The 26,780-nt window shown below is 35.6% G+C and overlaps 2 protein-coding genes across 20 annotated transcripts; both read left to right on the top strand.

The window, feature by feature from the left end:
• The first annotated feature begins 157 nt into the window (after positions 1 to 157).
• On the top strand, positions 158 to 5,039 carry LOC112287457 (uncharacterized). 19 transcript variants are annotated; one of them, XM_024530449.3, is made up of 6 exons: positions 158 to 2,193; positions 2,355 to 2,472; positions 2,657 to 2,938; positions 3,203 to 3,417; positions 3,621 to 3,923; positions 4,163 to 5,039. In XM_024530449.3, exons 4-6 carry the CDS (start codon positions 3,328 to 3,330, stop codon positions 4,403 to 4,405), a joined length of 636 nt encoding a protein of 211 aa, XP_024386217.1. In that variant the 5' UTR covers positions 158 to 2,193; positions 2,355 to 2,472; positions 2,657 to 2,938; positions 3,203 to 3,327; the 3' UTR covers positions 4,406 to 5,039. The 19 variants fall into 19 exon arrangements, with proteins under 19 accessions (XP_024386217.1, XP_024386224.1, XP_024386223.1 ...); XM_024530456.3 differs by having other exon boundaries at positions 158 to 1,357; positions 1,684 to 2,938; XM_024530455.3 differs by having other exon boundaries at positions 158 to 1,357; positions 1,672 to 2,938.
• A 9,259-nt stretch (positions 5,040 to 14,298) lies between these two features.
• LOC112287919 (AT-hook motif nuclear-localized protein 21) lies at positions 14,299 to 16,468 on the top strand. Its single transcript, XM_024531548.2, has 2 exons — positions 14,299 to 14,534; positions 14,680 to 16,468. Exon 2 carries the CDS (start codon positions 14,916 to 14,918, stop codon positions 15,777 to 15,779), a length of 864 nt encoding a protein of 287 aa, XP_024387316.1. The 5' UTR covers positions 14,299 to 14,534; positions 14,680 to 14,915; the 3' UTR covers positions 15,780 to 16,468.
• The last annotated feature ends 10,312 nt before the right edge of the window (positions 16,469 to 26,780 follow it).

Here is a 26,780-nt window from a genome sequence, read left to right as displayed (position 1 = left end):
TTATTTTGAGCTCCTGAATCTCTATCAACCTTATCCACTGTATACTTCAATGTTTGTGGGACCAACTTAGAAGATAACAATCTCACAGCTCAGACAACACAAACCCCAGTGCTCAAGACCTTTGATATGGGTGGAGCAACCCTTAACATAGTTGATATGTAACCGAGTTGCAATTCATCTACCTCACCAAATCACATGCGTGTCCTGCGATGACAAAGCATCTGTATATGATGTACTAGCCAAACAGTAACCAGGGCGTGTTTCTGCTTCAGCAACCCAAACGGTGCCGCAATGTCATTCACTTGTCCTTGGTGGGTTCCTCTATTTATTAGGGCTCATGCAAGAGCCTTCGAAGTTACATCGTGAGGTGCCCTTTCAGTTAAGGAGGCTATCCACAGTGTCGGGTTAACTCCACGAAATGTTATTTGCTGCTTTTGTCAGGCACCATGGGAATCTGAGAGATTGGAAAACCGGTGTACATGTGTTGTAAGAGGCAACATGAAACTACTAAAGTATTTCGCATTGCTCGCAAGGGCATCTGCATCTCGTCAACCTAAAACCTGACACGCTCATGTGGAGCTCATATGTTTGTCAGGGGCTTGTCACTGACCCACAACTTTTCAATTCTGCCTACCTGCGCCTACTTAATGCTCGACGTTAGAATATACGATCAACGTCGCCGATCACAATGGAGGTCTAATGCATCTCGGGATGTGACTAATGAGAAAAAATAACCCCAGTTTCTAGTACCGAAATGCTGCCATTCTGAAAGAGTTCTTCCATGTGTTCAATGATTCTTTAGGCAAGACTTCGAGAGGATTATGGAAAAGGAGATGAAAAGCGTTTCGCCAAGCAAGAGAGTTTGTGAATGGTCAATAAGATATCTTTAGAATTGTGATCCTTCAGTAACTTTCTCCTCAAAGAATTGTATCTGACTCTGGACCCATGTGCCTGAGTTCACGATTTATTGACGCGGCCACCTTCAAATTGAACTTCCCTCACTTATTGTAAACCAAATATATTATTACTAATTTTGAAGATACTATCATTGCCGAGAATCGCACGTGCCGATATGCAAGCACCGATCGAGCGGAACCCCGAAAGCAAACATGCAGACAAATAGTATATACTATTTTAATCTGTGCTAGGGTATAGCATATGTGTGCCCTACAAACAGGGCAATGTATTCCTAGGGAAAAGGAGAAGATGGTGAAGCCCTAGACGACCTAGAAGTTGTGTCGAAGTCTCCGCTATTGTCGCTGAGGCACCGACTACGACAATTTCACCAGTTTCTACGCACTGTTATGGGCAGGTTCGCATGGAAAACATGTTCTCACATGAAGATTATCGAGATGCGGTGAGCGAATCATCAGCTCATGAAGTGAGTGTTTTGTGATGTCTTGATTTACAACTCTCTACTCTATTTCGCAATTGTCCCTAACAGATGCACCCTTTACGTAGTGATCGGTAAAGTAGTCAGCGAAGCAACAAAGTACTTATAGCCACTTTCTAGAGCAGGATAATCTGCTTCAATACTAACAGTAGGATCACATCAAGCCTTTCAACAACGTCGACGTTAGGCATTCACCTTCCGTTTCCGATTACGTCTGTAGAACAATTGTGGCAATGGAGCGTTTCACAATAAGTCTTAGTTGATGCTGTGAAGTGCAGCATTTGGTGCAGTTTTCATGCATCACTGTTGTCTTCCATCAAAAACGAAACAACGTCGACATGCTGGAGCAGGAGAAGAACTTCGACAGTATTTCCCGATAAGTTCATTTTCTACAGAAGTTACGTAATCCGGTGACTATCATTTGGTTCTGCTTGCGATGCTGCTGGAGACGGCTGTAACAATTATTGGGTATCCGTTCAAGCCTGACGTTTTCGGATGCATGATGTTCAACATCCTTTCTAGTTATGGAGAGCAATTGACTGCGACTCATACATAAGTTATGTTCTCTCAGATCTTTAGTCTCCCACACTGCTCTCAGGTATACAGATTCATGTTGCTGGTTAAATGTTTGTTGAACGAGTGCTTTGCTCATCAAATGCTTCCTCCAGCTCTTGCAAAATTCCTGCTGCTCAATACGTTGACCTTGCTAAATTTCTGTCCGTCCAAGTCGTCCATCTTTCAACTCCCATCCCCGGCACACGAATTGGGAGTCAAAGCTGCAGATGCAATAAAGGCATCAGGTGTACTTCTTCACTCCTGTCAAATTCTAGAATCGTGAAGCAGAAGAAATATGGAATGCTGAGTCTGTGAAAATTGGAAGGAATTTAACGGGTCTTGATCACTGACGGCCATGAAAATTGTGTGTCGTATAACTGAAATGCAATGGATTTCCGTATGATAGGTCTCCAGGTAGCGTGGTTTTACAGTATTGTCAGAATCCAGTGTCAGTCCGTTCCTATGGACATGGACACAGGCTTCTGAAATACGGTGGATGCAAACCAGGACACAGAAACTCGAATGTGGGTGAAATCTCGTCAGCCACCAGAATTTATGGTGGATTTTCAAGTGACATCACTAAATGATGATGCGCTATAGAGCATCTTTCATCATCTGTTTCATCTCCTTTACACGAAAAAGTTTTAGAAGTCAATCGGTTTGGGGTCTTCTTTGTGCTCACTTGTTGCTTGTAATCTTAATGTGCAGTACCGTGAAAGAAGGTCCCTGCATAAATGACGTGTTCATTGTGTGCATTGGTTCTGGGATGGGACATCTCATGAGCTTGAAGTACAACTCTGCTGCAACTATGGTGTTACTTGTGTACCAATCAATCGTCGTGGAGCACGATGATGAACAAGAGATTGCGGTATATCCAGGAGCCTTACTCTGCATTTAGTTGCCCTTTCAGGAGGCCTCTATACGTCGACTTGGAGACGCTCCTGTACCCTTGCATTGCTTTTTGCAGGGAGCTGCTGTATGTTTGATTTGGTGAGCTGGCTCCACCGCATGATATTGCTGTAAATTTCCTTTCTGGATTGTCATGTCCCAATGGGCTATCATTCTAAGGTCTTCGTTATAGGAACGATGGGATTTCCATCGTATAATCTAATGAGCTTAGAAGTATATCGTACCTCCCTCAATGTATCGTTTGACTGAGCTATATGCGTATCTCAGTCCTCTTCATTCAATTTGTGCTTTCAAGACAAGGAGATTAGACTGTTTAATACTCATGATCTCAAATGTCCTCTGCAGCTGGGTTCAGCAGCCACGCTATCAGGCTTTCCCGGAAGTACTACTGCATCTCATCAACAATGTCGTGAAGCGTATTTGAAAGCACTTATACGACCTTCTACATTTGTGACCGCAAAAAAGTTGGAATGACTCACATCAGTTATAGCGTCGCATCATTTTCGATCATGAGGGTGCTCACACGCTGCAGAGAGGGAGCGCTGTACAAGAACATACAGGTAGACCTCGTAACTAAATTGTAGCTACCTGACTGAAAGCCTTTCAACCAACTGTGCATAGTTAATCTGGTATCCTGCGAAACCCGACAAAATCTGGCAACCAGGTACAATATATGGACCTGGTTCATTTGCACAAAACCACGAATGCTTTTACGTTTTGATCTGTAAAAAGTTTAACTTCAACTCATGCTTGGCTGCACCAGACCACCAAAGCTACACCGTGGAGGCTATTTCTTAACTCTTATGTGTTAAAAAGTAGAACGGTTCGGTTTCAGGTTGTCAGATTTCTACGAACTCAAACACATGAGTCACTAACGCTCATGTTCAGGTTACACAAGGAAACGTTAGACATGCTTTTTGCTGAGATTCTGTGTTACTCTCTGGGTGATCAGGAAAGCTGGCAGCTTCGACGATGTGCGCATCAGGTATCACCCAGCACAGTTACTGTGATGTGCACGTCCTCTTCATGGGTGTTATTCTCCTGCGCTGCGCTGCCCTGCTCAGTGGTCTCCTTTCAACCTTTACTCATTAAAGCTACCAATCCATTTGAAGTATAGCCAGCAGCTTGTGACGCAGACAATAGGAAAACTGAGCCCTGTCCTAGAAATGGAATTGACATCTTGAATTTGAGTCGCAGTGTTGTGGGTACTCGCCCATGTTGTGTAACTTGCAAGACAAACTGTTTGTACCATCGAAGCAGAAGATAACGAAGTTTCAGATTCATCCCATTTCCATGATTGTACAGATGGAAAGGGTAGCATCAAACAACGTCACCAACACAATACCTAGTCAACACTCAGGTTTTTACTTCATTTTTACTCCTGACGCAGCTTTCGGTCCACATTGCTCAGCACCAGCACCTGTTCATCAGCTGAAGCTCATCTGGACGAGTTCCGGGGTCCTCATACTCAGAAGCCACTCAGCGAAACGACATAGTTTTTCTTATTCCGGTGGTGGCCTGACAAGATCTTCATTGATCTCTGGATAACAGTGCACAGTTATATGCAAACATTGCTGAATTTCATTAGTCTACATGCGCTCCTCAGTGACCAGGTAAGGCCTACGATTGAAGTTGAGAAGTTTGGTCGGTTCTCGCAATTAAAAACACATTCAATAGTCATAACATGAATACTCAGTCATACCATTATTAGTAACTTTTAAGATTGCCACAATTAGATGCTTGAAATTCTAGAAAAGAAAAAGTTGGACACTTCCTAATTTACACCAGCAGCAACAAGATACCAGCATCTTTCTCCAACAAGAAGGTACACAGGAATACAGACCCACCGACGAGGCGGATTAGGATAACAGGGGAAAGGAAAGTGGGTCAAAAATAGACGTTAGACTAATGACAGCTTGGCCCACTCTCTATATTTCGGTTTGCCACCTCCTTTCCATTTTGTTTCTATTGGGTCATGTTTCCTATTTTATTGTTACCTCCCTCTCACTTAATCATTTCCACTTTCGTGAAGGATTACAAATAGAATGCCAGTTTCGTTTACACTTAATCAATCAACCCACATTTTCCTGATCTCTTGGTTATTGGCAAACATGAATTTTTCTGCTATAACCAGGACTTGTCTGGATTTTCCCGTGAATCTCGAACGTTCAAGATTGCGAAATCTTCCTATTGTCTGCTTACTGATCATAGGGTTTATCAAGCAGGATAAAAAGATGTTTAAAAATAGCACTTATATTCCACCTGTTCGTCTCATTAACTAGATTCTGATCTCATGGCTTGTTTTTTCAGAGTAGACTTTAAGCTCCATAAATCCTTGTTGATTCGTGGAAACTTACAGATAAATCTATATCTCATCTGCTCTTGATACACCCCGCCACATATGTCAATAGGAAATCTGGATTTTGCATGTTTGCTAATTATACACTCAACTGTGCTTTAATGTTAGTCGTTCAATAAATACATCGAACCTTAGCTAACCAAGCATATTATCAAATCCTTTGCGACCTATCCCCAACCAGGTTCTTGGAGAATGCATATACATATTTACTGGCATTTTCAGTTGTCGGTTTAATGATACTTCATTTAACGGATATGATATGATTTGATGTTTTATGTTTATTTTTCCTGCTTTTCTAATCAAGCAACTAATTTCCTGTTGTGAGGATTTCAGCGAACTTGCATATCTTCATTGATACATATCACGCAAATGAATTGGTCATATAAATACTTGCAAAGTAGTAGACAAGGGTTAGTTGGGTTTTTGATGAGTAAATCTTTTGTGTTGACTTTTATAACCACCAACTTTCATGAGATATATATATATATATATATACATACTGTCAGAATGGGTCCCCAACCAATGGGACAGATTTTGAAGCATCTGTGTATCCTTTGCCCTCCTTTCACTAGATTGAGTGGATGTGGAGCCAGGGAAGCTCAATGGTCTCCACCTGAGCAGGTGGCCAATATGACCAGCAAATACTTAAACTCACTAAAAAACCAATCTCTTCATTATTGTTGTAAAATACTATATTAAGAGGAGGAAGGGTGGGGAGGATAGACTGCAAGAGTATAAAATACATTGAAATTTCCCTTAACACTCCATATTTATGCATTTAAATATGCTTTGCATTATTTTATTTTATTTTATTTGATATTCTTTTGCTTATCCATATATTCATGTATTTGTCCATTGACCTTCCCATCAAAACCCTCAAAAGGGGCAACTTCTGCTTTCCTATCAATCAAGTCATGAGATGATTCTACAACATTTGGCAGAGTTTTCTTCCTCCATGTTCACTGCTATAGTAACACTTGAATCATGAAAGCTGTGCAGTCACAAATCAAAACCATAACTTAATAAATATAATAGTTATAAAATAAATATTCTACAAAACTTGGATTTCTTCAAGGGGGGGGGGACTTTGGGCACATGATAAGTCATGTGGCTATTGTGCCTGATCCCTTAGCACCTGTATACTCTAGTTTTATACATTGCAGTAATCCAGGGTTTTCATTTTCAATTGGGCTCAGGCTTTAGCAAATTGCTTGTTCCTTTGTGCCAGATACCTTGAAAAACAACCCAAGGAAACACAATAACCTTAATTTATGTAATAAACAATGGGGCACTGGCACTAGCTGGTTTTGAACCTTTGGTGCTCTTTCCCCCCATGAGACCAAGTTGGTTCTACTTCCAGCACTTAGGGCTTGGATTTTGTATTTTGATGGTCTATAAGGGAATGAAATCTTGACTTTAGAACTTGAGAAGGATATATATATATATATATATATATAGAAAATCTTTGATTAAAGATGAGTTTTGAAATGAGTTTTTTGGACATCCAAAAAAAATGTATTTCCAAATTAAGAAGAGTTGGTTTAGGAAAAATCTCTATATGAAAAAAGCTTCCAAAATTATCAATGTATGTATGTCTCTATTTATATGTACACACATACTATTATTAGTTTTGATAAACAAAGAACTCTTCAGGCATTAGTTATAGAAGAATGCAAAGTTTTTTTTTTTTTTTTTTTTTTAATATTCAACTCATAATGGTACAACCATCTATTAAAATTCTAGTTGTTAGCTGGTCTAAGATAATCTTGTAACCTTCTCTCCTTCTCTTTTTATTTTTATTTTAAAATTTACTCCTCCTTCTTTCTGTCCATTTTTTTTCTTTGGTATTTATAAGTGTTTCAATTATTTTATTCTACTTTTTCAAGCTTTTCAATATTGTTGGTTTTCAAGCTTTGAACCAGAAATCAATACCATCAAATATTTGTGTGCAAATTAAAAATAATAAAAAAAGGCACAAACACTCTTCAGAACATTAAATGTTTTTGCAGTCTGTGTGAATTCTAGGTTTTCTATGGCCTGGTCCCCTAGTAAATTAATAAACATTTTGCAGGGTTGGCAAGTGATGTGATTATGGTGAGGACATATTAAAAATAAAATTTAACAACAACAACAACAACAATAATAATAACAAAAACTTGGGATCTCTTCCTAAATGATGTTCACCACCCTGTACCCATAAGAACCATCAGATGTTCCCTAAGTCTTCAAAAATAAATGTATTAAAAAAATTGGGACCTTGCTAGACTTCTCTGTCAATTGATAATCTGGTGCAGGTATCCTAAATAACCACCCAGGTTTAAAATTAAAATAAAAACATTTTAAAATAATATAAAAATGTTAGAAATGGAAGTTGTAAATAATACTTTAATTACTCCACTAAATTAAGTTATTTTAAAATTCTTATACCATGAACCAACAGTGTTGGACACAGCAGCACTGATGTGCCCACAGTAGTTATTCCCAGGCTATGACTATTGGGAACTGTCTGGTTGTATTACAATACCATACAATACAAAGGAGTTGATGACTTATCTTCACAAACTCATTTGCTTATCATTTGTCATTAATAATGTAGAGGCTGTATGTTCATGAATGATTGATTGGCCCATCACCTAGAAATGGTTTGTTTGCTTGCTTGCTTATTATTTTTATTATTATTACACTCTACAAGCACAACCATCTTATTGTGTTTCTTTTATATTGTGTTGGTTCAACAGAGCATTTTTGGGGCACATCATTATTATATTTTAATTTGTTCTTCCAAGCCAAAGTGGTTTTGTTTGATTGACACACACTCTCTCGCCCACACACTCACACACACACACACACACATATATATATATATATATATTAATACCATCATCAGATTTTAATAACTGTTTTTTTACAATTGCACATTTCCATGAACAAGTAGATTTTGAGTTACATAGGTGTATCTCAAAATTTTAGTTGTTATGAAAATAGAAATGATTTAATGAAATTCATTAGCGAGTTACATGGCATTGGATTTTAAAACATTACTTTAATTTTCTTGATGTTTTTGTAAATTGCGTAAAACAATCCAGAGCCTGAATGTTTATATAACTACCACTGTAAGCAATGAAGCAGACACAGAAATAGATCCTATAACTTAAAGGCTAAAAAGTAAATTCAAAAAAATAAATTGGAGAGATATATTTTTGTTATTATATGTGAAATTTCTCAAACTTTTTTTAATCAATTTTTTAAAAGTTTGATCTAAAGATTTTATGATTGTGAAATTATTTGCTGGAGTACTGAATTTATTTGTGCAGATTTAAGTAGATTGTAACCATGAGAACACATTCATTTGATTGCTTGATGTATAAAGAGTGAGTGACATAGATATTTTATAATATGTGTATTTAAACTCACACACACACACACACACACATATATATATATATATATATATACACGCACATTTACTTGTTGCCATAATTCTTTTGAGAATTTTGTTGGGTTTATTCAATGGTTTTTTAAAGGTGTAAGTTGTACTTTTCCCAGAAAGAGTATGACATTGTCAATTTAATTGTTTACAATAAAAACTCATTCAAAATAAATCTTTTGATATTTATTTTTATCCACCTCAAGATTCATGTTAAATTATTTAAAGGAATCATTTACATAGTTAAAAAAGGAGTCAATTACAGAAAAATCCAAATTAATAAAACGTTTACACAAATATCAAACTGAAAAAAATTAAAATATTTTGACACCAATTTTTTCTTTGTTTTAGTAGTAGTAGTAGTAGTATATATATATATATATATATATATATATCATTTCTTCTTAATTTTACAGTTTTATTTGATGATGTTACAACTTTTGAAATTCTAATTGAAATCTACATACTATATGTCATAATTATTTGGTATGTCATAATTATTTGGTTTGGTTCGGTTTTTTTTCTTTTTTTCTTTTTTTATGAGATAATTTATTTTTCTTGATTAGTGTTATATTGTTAAACTATGGTGTTTCTCCTGTCACAAATATGGAATTTTTAAAAATTTAAGTATCATTATGTATGTTGATAGTGACAATGTGGCTCTTGGCAATGTTCTTGGTTCTTAAACTCATACTGTTTTTGATAAAGCCTAGAAAACAATTCGTGAATACTGTATAAAGTTTTTCATTTTTTTGAGTTGGATAATTTGGTGCAGAAAGCTAAAAATTCAGTCCTTGAAAATAATGTTTCTTATATTTTGTTCCTTTCATATTTCTATGAGCATCTTAATTAAAATGGCATTTGTTGCACAATAATTGCAAGTATACATTCCATTGAATATTTCTTTACTTCAAGGTTTGAGATTTATGTTTGAAGATTTCATTTGTTTAATGAATTATTCATACATTTCATCTCAAAAATGCAAGGGTAAATTAATCATACCAAAGTGTGATTGCATAACAGTAAAATATTTATTTGAAATCATCAAAGCATTCAGTAATGTGATGAGTTGTTCAAGAGAGTCAAAAAGGTATTAGAAGTGTGCCAAAGCACACAAGTATTATTGATATATGTATATATGTATATGTGTGTGTGTGTGTGTGCATTGTATATTATTGGGGTTCAAAGTAGTGTTTTCTTTTCTATCTGTTGTTGGGGAGCAGATGCAACAACTATGTCTACCACCACCACAATGACATAGACACTAATAAGACCCCCCCTCACAAGGCAAAATACTAATGAGGAGCCAGCCTGGATGGATCAAAGGGGAGAGAGGTGGCCAGGCTCATTGAGGCTTTTGATATACAGCTTTAAAGAGAGAGAGAGAGAAGCAGAATTAGACAACATTCATGCACTTTTGTGCTGTGCTCTACTTGAATCTTGTGCTCTAAATGGGGGTGATATAAGAGATTGGATGTGAAAATGAGAGGGAAGGGGTTGGAAAATGAACAGAGGCAAGGGATGGTGGTGATGCTGATAATAGTTATGGTAGCAGAGGTAAAAATATAAATAGAAAACAAACAATAAATCTAATAACACCAGTGAAAACATCAGAAACATTAGAACAGGAAGATGATGCTAGTAGTTTTTTATTTTTATTTTATGAAGAAGCTGTTAAAAAGAAAAGAAAAGAAAAGAGGTTTAACATGAACATAATTTACTTGTGGAGTTGTTGTGGGTGTTGTTGACAATATTGGACAATCACAAGATGTAAATATCTCTCATGCTGCTTCAACTACAACTACTAACTTACTATTTGTGAAAAGCCTGAATCACATCCTGTTGTTGTTCTTCTGCTTTGCTTTGCCTTGCTGCTGCTGCTGCTTCTGCTACTCCTTATGACAACCACACAGCTGCCCACAGCTGGGGCAGAGGCACAGTTGTTGATGTTGCTGCCATGCCACTAGTGGACCCAACTTCCCTTCCAAGCCAGAGGGCAAGAAAGAATGCAAGTCCACTGAGCCCCCCCCCCCCCCCCCCGGGTTGGTTGGTTGGTTAGCTGCTTATTTATTTTCATAGATATATCTTCCAAACAAGACATTCAACTCAAATGGCAGTCTTTGAACTAAACAAACAAAACAACACACACAGCAGAATCTTGTCTGGGGCTGACTGACACACACTCATTCACACACACATGCACAGGGGGAGAGGGAGAGGGAGAGAGAGAGAGATGGGTTTTAGTTTGTGTGTGTGTGTGTGGGTTTTGTGACAGAAAGTTGTTGTCTACTGTGGGCTTTGTGTTTGTTTTCCTCCAAGGGAGTGTCCCCCCCCCCCTTTGCAGTTTGAACACTCCCCCATTCCAAGCCTGAGGTTGAGCTCTGCTCTGCTCCCCTCACCCACCAAGTAAGTCAATACCCAAGGAGGAGAAAAAGATGCAAAAGGAGGGGGCAGTGGGGGTGGGGCAGTGGGGGTGGGGCAGACCAGGGTGGTGAACAGGTGGGGCTTGAGTGTGTGCATGTGAATGTGTGTTGATCCTTCCTTCCTACCTTCCTTCCTTTGCCTTTGTGTGCAGTGGAGAGGAGGCCGTACATGACCCCATTTGGGTAGACTGCTAGGAAAGGTATTTGCAATTGGTGCTCTGAAGTTGACTTATGTCAGTATACTGAGAACGTCACCTCAGCACCTTCTCCCCCGCCCCCATCTCCCCCTCAGTGTTTCATTTCATTAGGAATCCACCCAAGCATGACTTTAGTGAAAACCTCACCTTCTCCTATGGGGAGTGAGAGAGAGACAGAGACAGAGAGAGATAGCAAGGTAAACACAAAATGGGTGGATAGGTGGATCAATGAATGAATAGGTGGATTGATAAATGGGATGGAATAGCAATAATGCAGGGGGTGTTGCAGGGGAATAATGATGCTAGGGATGGCTACCCCCACCCCATTTACTGGTCCATTAGCTGATCATCATCCACATGATGCTGCACAGAGAATAGAACAGGCAATGAGGAGAATAGCAGCAGAGTAAAGAGAGTGTAAATACAGAGAGTAGAGATAGAGAGTGTCTGCCTCTGTGTCTGTTGCCCAGCCATGCTCTGGAGGAGAATCAATCAATGACCCATTTTAGCCAGATCCATTGTGGACACTCCCATTTTGTCAAAACCACACAGACCCCCCCCCCCACACACAGCTAACTTGCTATTCATGCCAGCTATAACCCCCTCCTCCCCATCTTCCTCTTCTATCTATCTATCTATATATCAATAATTTGCAAGGACACACATGCTGAGGTGAAGGCCACAGACTCATTTTCTCATTGTCTTTTGATCTGCTGTACTAGGGGGCCACTTGACGTACAAGGATATCTATGCCTCAATGCTGCAAAAATTTATTATTGTGACCTTTCTCTGGATGGAAGGAAGGAAATCTCCATGCATGGGATTCAAACAAGTTGCCACAATTACACTACCAAAAGAATTATTTGACTGTTGGGCTATAAATGCAATGGGTTATCATGCAGCCCTTGTTTGTTGTGTAGACAATCTCAATTATTTCTACTGATCTACCACATTGTTTACAAAAATAATGGTAGCTTCAAAGATTTCACATTCTAATATGAGCCCATCTCATCAGTTATGCATACCTTTCATTGAAGCCTTACCTTCTCTTCATTGGCTTGGTCATACAAAGCAATAGGTCTATTACAGGCTTGGTTTTCATTTAGGGAAATATTTGACATTTCATATGTATATATACATATATATATATATATATATAGAATTGGAGCCAATTACTAGTGTGAAGGTAGTTATAAGTTGCACAAGCTGCTCCCTAGTCTTGGTCTGCTTCCATTCTAGCCTCTGCTCTCAATGCTGATGGCAGTTCAGGCAGCCAAAACAGGCACTCAATGCTTGAAGCCATGGTGCTAAAACAGGCTGCTCATGTGCTTCAGCACAGTGGCTTTGTCATTTTGTATGTAAAAAATTTATGTTTTGCCAGGTGATCAAATCCTGTCAGAAAATGCAATGAAATCTTTCAACCCAAAACCACCAGCTGCTTGCAAGTCTAAATTTTGTTGGTGGCCATGCTGGGCCCCGTGCTCCGTACACCAAAAAGCCCAAAGAAACTGAGATGAAACTTAACAACCAAATGTGCACAACAATGAGGGCTGTGGTCAACCCAAAACTGGCATTGCATATCAGAAGAAGAAGAAGGAAGACAGCATTGCCAAAATAGTATCCAGTATCTGATATTGTATGATGCTAGATGTGTGTTTGTGTTTGAGGCTGATGAATAGTCAAAATGGTGGAGTTTGCTAGAGGATCTGGCCTGTAAAGGCTTTGGATCCAGGATTTAGTGCTCTGATTCCTGAGGCATATGTTTAAATCTATCCATTACTGTGGACACAGCTTCATAGGATTCTAACAAACTCACTCCTGTTTTTATGTAAAGAAACTGCAAGTGTCTCTCTGAAACCCAGTGCCAGGTCTAAGCACTGTGATGCTTTTAAAGGGTTACTGAATAGGGGAACTTGAACAGTGGAACAATGTGAAGAAGTGGATACTGACAGATGGGTTTATGCTTTCTTAATATTGTATCCCAAGTACTCATGACAAAGCTCATTTAAAATTAAATAAATATTCAAAAAGCTTCAAATTGATCCAGGCCAGTCAATTAGTATTGAGCAAGGCCACTCCATTCCTAGTTCATGTTTTAGGTAGTTCTGTGTATCTGTTCCAAACAAATCAACATTAGATCACAGGAAGGATACAAAGAATAATTATTCACTACTACAGGATAGAATTGAAAAAATACAAAAATAAAATTGATGCTGAATAATTCCACAACAATTATCACTTTTTTCCCATATCATTTTTGCCCCCCTTCCAGATCTGAAGTGAAATTACAATGATGGTTTGGAAGCATCATGGTCAAAACAATGATCCAAAAAAAATTTCCCTTACCCTGCCCCATGTTATTATTATTATTATTATTATTATTGTGTGTGTGTGTGTGTGTGTGTTCATATAGCAAGTGAAAATATAAAAGACCACAAACAATGCTCTTTCTCTCTCCCTCCCTCCCTCCCTCCCACACACACATGAATCCACATTATGTTCCATGACACAGTAAAATTTCACGTATTAGAGAAGGTTGGAGAATGGCCCTGCAACTAATTCCCCGGAGGATGCAAAGTATTAAAAAATATGGAAACAAAGTGGCAAGAGTTGGAAGACTTGAAGGGATTGTAGCAGCAAAACATTGGGGGTGGGTGAGAGAGTGGGGGCAAAGTTCACAAAGGGGGGGGGGTAGATGTGAGCTGATTTGACTGGACTGCATGACGGACCCCCAAAGGGTGTGGGAACAGATTAAGATAATATTATATTAAACCCAGTTTTGATCTCAAGAGGGGGCAACGGGGGGGGGGGGGGGGAGATCACGAGCGCAGGGCTGTGTTGGCTCTCCGACAGCATACAGGCAAGGCATGGGGAGTGGACGGGGAAGGGGGGGCCCTGGTAATCGATCCTACGGTCACTAGACGTCACTAGAATGAGTATTTTAATAGAGATTTGAATGAATGGCCTTGCCTCGTCTTGTCTTGTCTAACTAAGCTTGGCACTTACTTAGGGACACACCGAGAGAGATAGAGAGTGTGCGGGGGACCCTTTCGGGACAAAACCACACCCTTACACACACACACACACTGACCCAGACCCACCCCACCTCACCCGCTGCTTCGGCTCGGCAGTTTCCAACATTCGTCGCAGGCACCTGCATGATCCCCCTCCCCATTCTTGCAGGAGGGAGCCAGTATACAAAGGATTGTGTGTTTAGGCCAGTCGTAGATTTCGACCAGATTGACGGTGGAGCAAGCTGGAGCAGAAAGGGGTGCGTGAGGTCGGAGTACTGAGGGTTTTCTCGTTGCTGCTGCTGCTGCTGTTGTTGTTGTTGTTGTTGTTGTTGTCGTGGCTGTTGTTGTTGTGGCTGCTGATATTGTGTGTTGTGGTCGATATACGACCTGTGAGAATTGTAGTGGTGAAGGTGAAGTAGGGAGGAAGGAGAGTAGGGGATGAGCAGGATGGTGGTGGAGAAGAAAGTGAGAGGAATCAGGAAAGAGGGTGATGTGGGTTGAGGACATCGAGCGGGTTTTCGAGGATTTGCGAACAGGTGGAAGAGGAAGCATCAGCAGGAGGGGGGACGCCGAGAGGAAGAGGCCGGGGTGAAGGGTGATGAGGAAGGAGGAGGTAGGTTGGTGCCGGGTATGTGTTCATGGCCGGGGTGGAGGAAGTGGGAGCACGGCCATCCGGCGCCCCTTCTGACGACGAGCAGAGTGGAAGCAGCGGGCGGGGAAGGAAGCTAGGAAAGCTACCGACTGGAAATCAGTTGGCCATACTGGAACCAGGGCGGAAACCCAGAGGGCGGCCGCCAGGATCCAAGAACAAACCAAAGCCCCCTGTGATCATAACACGAGAAAATGGAAACGCGATGCGACCGCACATACTGGAAGTCGCGGGGGGATGCGATGTTGGAGACTCTGTGGCATCGTTCTCTCGGCGAAGGCAGAGAGGGATTTGTGTGATGGGTGCCAGTGGTACCGTGTCGAATGTGACGCTCCGGCAACCGACGACCCCCGGGGCAACAGTCACGTTTCACGGCCGTTTTGAAATCATCTCGCTGTCGGGTGCATTCCTACCGCATCCGTCGTCAGCACCCACCACTGGGCTCACAGTTTCGCTTGCTGGTGCCGCCGGACAAGTGCTTGGGGGCAGCGTTGTAGGGACGCTAATGGCAGCAGGACCTGTCCTTGTGATTGCAGCATCTTTTATTGGCCTTACGTATGAACGGCTTCCTCTTGATAACGATGATGATGGATTGACCATGGGGCCTGGTAGCTCTACTCAACAAAACCCGTTAGCTATCCAGGCACCGGAGCTCAATTACCCTGCGGGATTGCAATCGCTCTACAGCATTGTCACACCACAGAACCCCAACCTTAACAACCAAGCCCAACAATTGTCCACACAGGATGTGTTGGGTCATTGGGCCGGAGGTGGAGGTAGTAGTCATCCTCACCATTCGCACGGGGGCCACGGAGGTCATGGTCATCACCAGCGACCCTCTCAATACTCATGAACTGGTTTAGGGTCTACAATCCATTGAGTCTTCGCTACAGCCGCGGAAGGAATCGGATAGTCATCAACTGGAAGATTTATCACTCTCACGGGCAGATGCTTTGATGATCAGACCATAACCGCTGATGATAGATTCGGATGTAATTCAGTTGTTGGCCACACTCCGATCCGTTCCTTCTATTACCAGTGCGATCAAGTGGTCGTCCACGAAGAGTGACGACGGCAATGCCTCTTCAGCCTGAGCCTCTGCTAGTTTTGCGTAGCCTTCAGAGCTGCAGCTTCAGCATCCAGGTGTCGTTTTTCTGATTCTGTAGTTACAGGAGGTTTCTCTGGAGTTCGTTAAAAGCTTACGTCTAGGTACTTGTCGAAGCATTTTTGCTGGTCGATGTAGGCACGGTTCTTGTCTCACTCTTTTCTGTGCAGTACAAATGACGAACTTTAGCCGCAATCGAGCCTCCTGTTCATGCTGTGGATACAGCCATTTTGCTTTCCTTACATGGACCATTCTGCTCTCTATCTCAATTAGTTCTTAGTAGAAAATATATTCCAGTATAAGTGATGATCAGAAGCTAGTTCACTGCTTTCACAGTTGGTTTTTCATTTGGTGTGGAGTGCTCCCGCCTGTGGCTTTTCTTCTGTTGATTTTGAACTGCATTATTCAATAGAGAAAATGATATTTTTGCGTATTGAGTCCAAATCTTCATGATGCAGCATGCCGTCAAGTTCCGAACAACCTTATTTTTGTTTGAACTCCTCTTTTCGATGTACTGTGCATTGTGGTTGTCAGTTTATTTGATCAGAGTGGTCAGTTATTGGTTACGGAAATTGTGCTGATTCAGTATTTTAAGTCTACTAAGCGATCGAATAAGGATGTATAAATATTCGACTTGGGGTCGAATAACATTAACCAGTTTGGCACCTCTTGGTTTCAACGTTACAGGCGGCCATGTGTCACGGGTTCCCATTGTTTAGATAACTTATGCATTATGAATCCACTAGTCTTGTTTTGCTTTGTCGTGTTTTGTTTTGTGGTGGTTTTTTTGTTTGTTTGTTTGTTTTTTTTCGTTTCCTGTTTTTTTTAATTGGCCCTTGCATGCATGGCACTATTGCTAGCGGGCAGCGCGGGAAACGCTGCAGGGAAATGTCTTCCGCTGAGATCCTGTTTTCATCAGTTTAGAGTGAGATACTGCTTCATCAGCCGCATTTGGAGCAGGGTCTGCCTGTTCTCATGATGCCTCATTTCGATAATTTAAATTACGAGAAAATCTCTTGTTCCCCGATCGAGAAACTATAATCAGTTGCCCAAGATTAGAGCACATGTCCAACGTTTAAGAGTGGGCACAAGCGATAGTGTTTTCTGCACTAAGAACAAGCCCACAAGTAACGGTGAAAGAATGTGCTGAGGAATGACTTCAGCACTCATTTTTTCACGTCTTAAATTCAAGGAACTGTAGTGCTCTCAAGGCCTAATCTAGTCTTTGGACATTTTAAATGTCATCTCACACCCTTATCCCTCTAGTATGGGTTAAACATTATGTTCGTTTGACAAGTTGACACCACTACCTTCAACCATGTTGTGTCTGATTCTGTTGCAGAATCTGCTTATTTACATTTAAGATTGAAATGGAAGATTCTGTACTTGACTACGATCCCGATGTAAATAATCTCGATCTTATTCCATCAGTCTGGAACCGTTTTAGGTTTTTAAACACAAGTCACAATGCAGAAATTCAACCTCCGCAGCCGTTTATGGTTTAATTTTGCTGGAGAAGCAGTTCAAAAATAAAAAATAACCAGGATGCAGTAGAAGCCCATCTATAGCTCGTATCTCTGTTGCCTTTTGTAGACACTCATTGATCGCATGATTGCAGAATTGTAGTACATCTTCATTCATTAAAGTATGGCATAATGTTTTACCTCCCCTTTTGAAATCTCCTTTCTCTACAAACAAATCAAGATTCAGTGCTTGTTGGATCATGTCACACCTAGGACGCAATACCATATCACCCAGGTTCCATCCTCCAACATCTGGTATCTGTTTGTAGGCAGCTGAAGATGTATCATAATTTTCTATGTGAGAGCATCAGCTACTCTGGTGCCGATAAAAGAGCAAACATCAGATTCGTAGACGAAGTCCGTACCGACTGGACATTGATGGATTCAGCAAATCGGAAGAATGTGCTGAGAAGACAATTCCTTACCAAAGGTACCACTGTCCTCGTTACTGTTAGTAAATTTCTACAGTAAAAGTCCCAGCTGCACAACCCAGCTGGTTAGTACATGGAATCATCCCACTGTGAGTTGTGACCTACTCTGCATCAATAACGAATTACTGAACAGGCAGCCCCTAGCCTGTGATAGTCTAGTGTTAATGGATACAAGCTAACGGTATACGGTCTTACATATATTAACTAATCCTTATATATATATATATATATATATATATGTTCACAGACACATACGTTCGGGGAGATTTTTAAGAAAATATCATACCACCGGATGTGATTAAGACTTGCCACAGAATACCTCCCGGTAGTTGAGATGGTCAGCTCAGTACTCAGATCAAGAGCCCTCGATCACCTCAATTTAATCAGCCCTGTTGATTTTGATTTTATCTGAGACGTTTTTGCTTCCACTATTCAAATAATTATTGCAGGGTGGGTCTTCTCTGCTAGACAGGTTTTCGACACTCATTGATCAGTTTCGAACGGTTGGATGTATAAAGCGTAAAGCCGTTCGGCTTTTGAGGAAGGCTTGCAGCGTGGGAACACATTATCGTACAGCACGCAGGATCTCAATAAAAATTGACTGCCCTATTTATGCAATCTCTTTTAACTTCCAAAGCATGAGGGGGGGGGGGGGGCAGCTGGTCGATTTAACACGTCTCGAAGATTACTGTTTCAACATTAACAAGTGCACGTCGAACTATGTCTCCTACTTAACACGTTTTCCGCAATCGATAGCCGCATACTCATAATGATCTCTCGACGACTCTCGCGGTTGAATCCTCTCTTCGGCAAGCATCATGCACGTTGATGACGCTGTCACTTGTGTATTTTCTTCCATTTCATCAAAAAAGATTCGGTCAAGCTAGGAACGTGGAGAAAAACAGAAAGCACACCTCATGACTATGTGGACGACCGTTCTGGCTACTATGCAAATCGTTTCAAGAAAAGTAGGGCGATTTAGAGTTCGAATACCGAACTAGGAATAGCGATTTACAGCCCCTTCTTAGATAATCATGGCTTGTTTATCACGTTCACGAGCAGGTAGTTTGCGGTGGCAACCTTCGTGTCACCCAGAGAATAGAATTCCAACACGGGAGCCGGTCAAAGCAAGAATCACACGGCCCTTCCATCTCCGGCCAGTTTCCCTGTAACTTTCCCCACCCTCCCCCGAAACACAGTGCGCACAGCGGAAGCTTATTGGAGGTTCCGGTGGGCATCTTTGTCTTTCTCCTACATATGAACCTCGGCAGGATTGCAGCCAGATTCCTCCATGTCTTGGAGGGCACCTCTTTCTTAGAAACCATGCGGGGTACAATGATTTCCTTCCTCAATAGTGTGTGTCGTGCGCTGGGATGGATAACGTCACGAACGGGCCAGCAGCAGTTGAAAGCTAGTCTTACTTGCTTGCTTGCTAGCAGCGAATGTGTGTGTGTGTGTGTGTGTTTGGGGTCCAGTCTACTCTTTCCCTGCACGGTCCCACCGATCTAGCGTGTCTTGGTACTTGGGACTTCGTCGTCGTCGTCGGGGCTGGCGAGGGATGCAATAATTTTGTGCATCGTCAGACACTAGAAAGTCAGGCACACCTAGTGGCAGCATCAAAGACTAGGGTCAGGGAGGAGACCAGAACGGTACACCACATACATACATACAAAATTGGCACTAAACAATACCAAAACAAAAACAAAAACTAGTGCCATGTCTTTGTCTTTTTGGGAAGCTGGGTGGCTAGTAAGCAGGCATTTCTAGTTGTTTTTCCCTCATCTTCGACTAACTTAGCTCCCATTCATTCCTTCCTCCGTGCAATTTTCCTTCCTTCCTTTCTTGTGTGTGGAACCTGGGCCCAGCTAGTTACTTCCGCCGCTCACTCGCTCGACGACTGAACCCACCAGTGAGTGAGTGAGTTCATCGCTGACGCCGGCGATGGGTGGGTGGGTGGGAATCAGACCCACTTCAGCTCACGTCACATGAGAAAAATGAGTCTGTACCTGCCAGGAGAGATGCAGAGCTCACAACACTTGCATACTAAACAAAAAAACAAAAACTCATATACAAACAATCAAACAAACAAACAAAACATAACAATAGATAGAATGAAAGACGGAAGGAAGGAAGGCAAGAAAGAAAGAAGCAACAAATAGCAAATTTGGAGAAGTTTTTGTTTGAGTTGGGAAAATCTTGCGTCACCTTGTCTGTGTGAGTGTGCTGTTCTGTTTTGTTTCTTTTCGTCATAATTTTTTGTTTTTGTAGCTTTGGTGTTACCAGAGTCCTTGAGAGGAGGTGCAGGATGATATAAGATAAGATAAGCTAAAATAAAATGAAATAAAAAAAAAGAAAAAGAAAAAAGAAGTATGATTGTCATTTGAAGCCCTTTGCAATCTGTTGCTTGATGAATTTTTGGCACCTAGAAAAACTTGTTGATGAATATCATGTGAATTTTCCAAATGAATTTCTGAAATGATTTTCTTTAATTTCTATATTATTTGTGAAGAGAAATGATGAGTTTGCTTGTTTAATTACTTATTTTTTATTTTTATTTTTATTTTGTTATTGTTGAGTGTTGATCATTGTGGTTTTGGAATGAAAACAATGATAATTTCTAGTTGTTCTAGGTGTCATTATTAAATAATGATAATTGTTGTTGTAAACTATTTTTTAAACCTTTTTAGTTTTAATTTAGAGATAGGCCAAAAGATCCAATAATTCTAAACCATAATTTCCAATCTTCATTGAATAAAACATGCTATTACAATAATTGATTTTTTAAAATTATATTTTAATACTCTGTAAATTTTAATTTAGTTTTTGGTTTGTTTCAACATTATGTTTTAGCTAGTTTAATATATAAATGGATCTTTTAATTTTGATATTGTTTTAGCTAGTTTAATATATTAAATTTTTATATTGAATGATTATTATTAATTTTAAGAGTTATTAATATTATTCTTTTAAAAAAAACAGGCGGGTTATTTCTTCTGACATTCTACTCTTAGAAATTTCTAAAAATAATCTAAAATTTTCAAAGACATGTAAATTTAGAAGAATTTGCAAAAATATGGTATCTTCAGTTTATTTATTATTGTAAGGTCTTGTGCAAAATCTCATTAATCCTGTAGCTGTAGTATATTTTGTCATTTACATACACAAAAGAAAATACAAAATTTAAACCAAAGCTTGTCACAAACTAAACATATCTATAGACTTAACAAAACCTAGCTTGGTAAAATATGTTCTAAATCTTATAAGCTATAAATGCTATTTTTTAATAGAATAAGGATATTGTTAATGCCACCATAGTTTTTGCCATTACCACTACAATCTTATTTTATATTAAAAATTTAAATATTTTTTTATAAAAATTAAATTTATTTCATTATAATTTGAAAACAATTTTTTTAAATAATAAAAAATATTGAATTTTTTATTGATTGGAATAATAATGATAATAAAAACTTAAAGAAGATATATTATTGGCATGAATATATTTTAGTCAATATTAGAATATCTAAATTAATTTGACTAAGTGGATAAGGTTCTTAATTTTTTATAGTTTAATTAATATAATTATGCAAGTTTTAATAAAAGAGTCAAAATTATCTTTTATTCAAATATATCTAATATTAAAGTAATTTGACAAATAAAGGATCTTTTAATTGACTTAATAAGAACTTAAATTACCATAGTGAAAACTTATTGTACATATGTATATGTGTGTTTATTTTTTATTTTTTTGAAAATAACTGATTGTGTGAATACATTTATTTTTTAAAAAATTATAAATTTAAAGTTAAATAATTTGCATACTTTATATTTAAATACACAAAATAAGATTTTTATTTAAATTTTCTTGCAGAAAAATTAAATTTTTAAATTGCTAATTAATAAAAAATAAAATTATCTTCTCTTATTATGTAAATTTTATAGGTGTTTTAAACATTTTTTTATGAGGACGTCTTTATCTAGTCTTTGTTTACAATCTAAAACTTAAATGATTTGAAAATAATTTTTTTATAATGCTAATTTAAACTAATAAGGTTTAAAACATTTAATACCAAACTCACATTGATTTTCTTATTTTTTATTATACATACTTTGATTTAACTTTTTTTAAAATATCTATTCTATAATTTTAAATTATTATTTCTCTTCAAGTAGATAGTTTAGAATTAAAATCAAAACCTCTAATATTTGTATTTAAAGTTTTTAATATAAATTTAAATATTTTTAAAGTAATTTCACAATCCAAACCATAAATCCCAAACTCTAAATCCAAAATATGCAACAGTCTTTGTTATCCAATAAGTATCTAGGTGCCACCTTATTATGTCTTTTCTAGTTAAATTTTATTAATCATTTATCTTAAGAATTTAAAAATATTACATCAATTTCTAATTATGTATTTTAATATTATTTTTACTAATGTAAAATTAAAATATAATTTTAGATTTAATTATTTATTGAAATGCATTGATCAGTACTAATTTATTAAGGGATAATTTTAATATATTTTATTTGATCTTACTTCTACATTATTTCCAGTAATATCAAAAAAAAGAAATTAAAAACCATAAGAAAATAAAAATAGAAACTGTAAGAAAATTAATAAAAAATTATCCTTAGTTAGATTGATTCATAAAAAATATGGTTTATTTACTTTTTATTTTTCATTTTTAAAAATAATATTTTGGATTAATTACATATCTAATAGAAAATAACTGTTTTAAGACAAGATTGGTACTAAAGCAATATATATATATATATATATATATATATATATATTTTTGGTATTACTAAATAAAAATTATATCTATTAGAGTTCAATGTAGATTTTATGATTGTATTTTATGGTCCTCGTAGATTTTTACTAGTATGTATATTTTCTATATATAAATTTTTATGCTTAAATTTATTTTCTATTATTATTTTTATACCAAAGTTTTATTATTTAAAATCTAGTTTAATATTTTGAACTTTTCAAAACCAATTATTTCTGAAAGTATTTTAAATTTATTTATTTATTTATTTATTTTTCTAACTTTATACACAACTTTATACAATTTCCTAGGAATTTTAGAAAAAAAACTATTTCTTTTTAAAACATTTACTATCTTTTTTACTCGTTTTACTTTGAAGAAGTCTACACATATATTCTTGCCTTAAAATTTCCTCTACTAAAAAGAATCAATGTGCAAATCTATAAAATGAATTGTATCACTAATTTTGTAGTTTTTTATATATTTATTTTATTCTCTATTTTCCCTAATTACCTAATTTTTGGAATTTTATTCTTGCAATTTTAGATTCTAACTTGCTTTTATTTCTATGCTACTAATAAAATTTTAATATAAAATTTTAAATATTCTTTTATTCATAGATTAATTTACAATAAATAAATAAATAGATGCCAAATATTAATAAATAATAAATTAGAAATTAATTGGGCTAAGTTGCAAAATATAAAAAGTGCATTAAAAGAAGACACAAGTAAAAATCTTAACAAAACATATTTGTAGATTGCTTGACATATAAAATATACTATTTATTATCTATTATGCATAAAAAAAAAATATATATATATATATATATTAATATAAGTTTTTTGTAGATAAATCATTAGAAAAATTAAACATCACATCAATTGAAAGCCATAGAATTATTAATAATAAAAAAATCTCAGAGTTTTTATAGAGATTTGGTCTTTAATTTTTTTAATTTTTTTAATTTTTGATATTTTAAAAATAATTTAGTGATATTTTTAATAATTCAAGAATATAGGGCTTAAAATTCAAGAAGTAAAAAAAACAAGATGTAAAATTAGAGATAAGATTCTATATAAGACAAAAAATCAAAAAATTATATATTAAAATATTTGGAATTTTCTAAGAATTAAATTGACTAGATTTTTTTTCAAGTAATTTCTATTGAAGTTATTTTTTAGTCTTTATTTATTTATCTTATAATAGGAAGTTTAGGTTTATTAAAATATTAATATTATATTTATATAAATATTTAATAAATATAATTTTTTTATTAGATCTTTGATTCCAACAAAAATATCTTATATATATATATATATATATATATGTATAAATATGTATGTATGTATGTATATATATATGTATAAATATGTATGTATGTATGTATGTATGTATATATATATATATATATATATAGTTGTATAAATAGGTATGTATGTGTATATATATATATATATATATATATATATATGTGTGTGTGTGTGTGTGTGTATTTGTGTTTGTATATGTATATATTTATATTTAGTGATAATTATAATAATAATAATAATTTAAATAAAAGATTAACTAAGATGTTTCAAATTTTTTCTTATAAATACAAAGAAATTTTTAGAAAGATGTTGATCCTTAGCTATAGATATATTAGATATTAATTTTTGTAATTTTTCTTTAAGATAATAAATATTTGATATTTAGTGTTGCAATAAAATAAAATAAATCATAGTAATAAATCCATAAAAAGTTTTATGACTATGTTATATATATATATATATATATATATATATATATATATATATATATTTTAAATAGTTAAAATAATTTAATGTTTGTTAAAATAAAATAGAATAAAATTGACATTGTTTTTTATTTTTATTTTTAAATATTATATAGTTTATATTATGGATTTAAACTATTAATAAATAAACCTAGATTATAAAAAATTAAACTTCCAAAAACAAAGTTCATCAATGCATAAGCATTCCATTATATTATTATTTTAATTATCTTTAAACGTTGTTATATTACCTGTTGTCTTGTTTAAGAACTCTTTGGGCACTTTGCTATGGAAGTAACTTGTAGTTTGCAACAAACAAAGAATCTAATAGTCTTAATAAAATCTTAAATAAATCTTCATTGAACCTTAATAATTCAAATTAAACCTTAATTAAATCTTTAAAATCTTAAAAAAATCTTTAATGTAACGTTAAATAAATCATGAAGAATACTAAAAAATAATCATAGAAATCATAAAGAAAATTTTAAAATAAAGTATTATTTATTCTTTAAAATATTCTAAAAAATAAAAAATTTAAGAATTAAATAAAAAAACCCCTAAAAAAACTCTTAATAAAATTTAAAAGTGTTCTAATAAAATCCCAAAAAATCCTAATGAAATTATTAATATATCTTAAATAAATCCTAAAACATCCTTAAAAACCATAATTATTAATAAAACCATTAATTTATTTCAAAATTTTTATACATAGAAATTTTCTTGATAAAAACAAGCACAAAAGATTTGAAATGAATCCAATTCACCAATTAGAAGAAAAAACTCCTAATTTTCTTGGATGTCGATTATCCACTTTTTATAACCTTGATATTAATCTACTAGTGATTGTGTCCTCTTATTGTATAGTTTTATTGCCCTCAAACTTTACAAAAATGTTTCAAACTAAGTAAACTATTAGATCACAAAATTTCATCTCAATCTAACTAGTAGATTGCACAAGATCAAAGATACTATTGTTGATCCATGAAATTTAAATTTCAAGATTCTAATCCAATTGAATTTTAACTATATATAATCTAATTAATTGATTTATTATAATTTTACAAAACACATTGAAGACAAGAAAATCAACAATCATATAAAGTTTTACTTGTCAATTTGCTACAATGCTTATATAGTCCTTAAATATGTAAACTCTTTTTTATTTCTCAAAACTTTTATCGTTTTTAATATCTCTAATTTTGAAAAGCCCTAAAAAACTTTGTATTAATCCAAATCATTCAAAATTAATGTTTTAATAAATTCTATCAATTTTTCTCTCTATCATTTTTTTCTAATTAATAAAAGAACCTTAGAAATATCATAGGTATGTAGTTTTGTGCCTCAAGGTTTGGTTTTAACCTTGGTTCACAACTAACTGATCGACTTAGAGTATCAATTTTTAGCTTTTTAAGGTAATTTTTGCTATTCAACTTTGTTTGTTTGTTTGTTTGTTTGTTTGTTTTTTTTTTTTTTGTTTTTTTTTGTTTTTTTTTGTTTTTTTTAATTTTCTATGGTCTTATAAAGGAAGTAGAAGTCTTTTTATATTAAAAGAAATTAACACTATGTATATTTATAACCTTTCTATCTTCTATCTATATCTTTTTAAAATATAATTTATATTTCTTCTTTGCCTTATAGTAGTATTACAATACAACAATGTTGGTTTTATTTACAAGATCTATATGAATGAAAATTATTTGTATAAATTAGATTTTTTATACTATAGTGTTGATATTGATTTTTTAAAAATAATTATATATTGTATGGATAGTTTAATATTTTATTAAATTTAAAATAAATTTAAAAAATATATTTTTAAATTTAATAATTAATTTAATATTTTAAAAAATAAATTTATTTTTAGAAAATACTTTAAATATATAAATATACATATATATATATATATATATATATATATTCAAGATTCAAGCTACAAGCACATCTCAAGTTGCCACATGCATATCTAAGAAAAATAAAAGCTTTTAATTGGTTGATTATTATATAGAGCCTCATATCTACAATGATGATGGAAGGGAGGGAGAAGGGTCAAGGAGGGCAACAATTGCATGTATAAATAAATGAATCTTAACATTTTAAAAAAACTCTTTTCATGATTTATATATTTTTTTGAGTTTGGTAGAAGAAGACTTATTATCCAATAAAAAAAAGAGTAAGAAATAAAAAGAAGAAGAGAACAAAGAAGAGTGAAAAGAAAGAAATTAGGATAGAAAAGAAGTGAGAAATAT

Source organism: Physcomitrium patens, chromosome 10 (assembly GCF_059467195.1).
Source record: "Physcomitrium patens ecotype Gransden chromosome 10, ASM5946719v1, whole genome shotgun sequence".
NCBI lineage: Eukaryota > Viridiplantae > Streptophyta > Bryopsida > Funariales > Funariaceae > Physcomitrium > Physcomitrium patens.
This window is presented reverse-complemented; position numbering and strand designations above follow the sequence as displayed.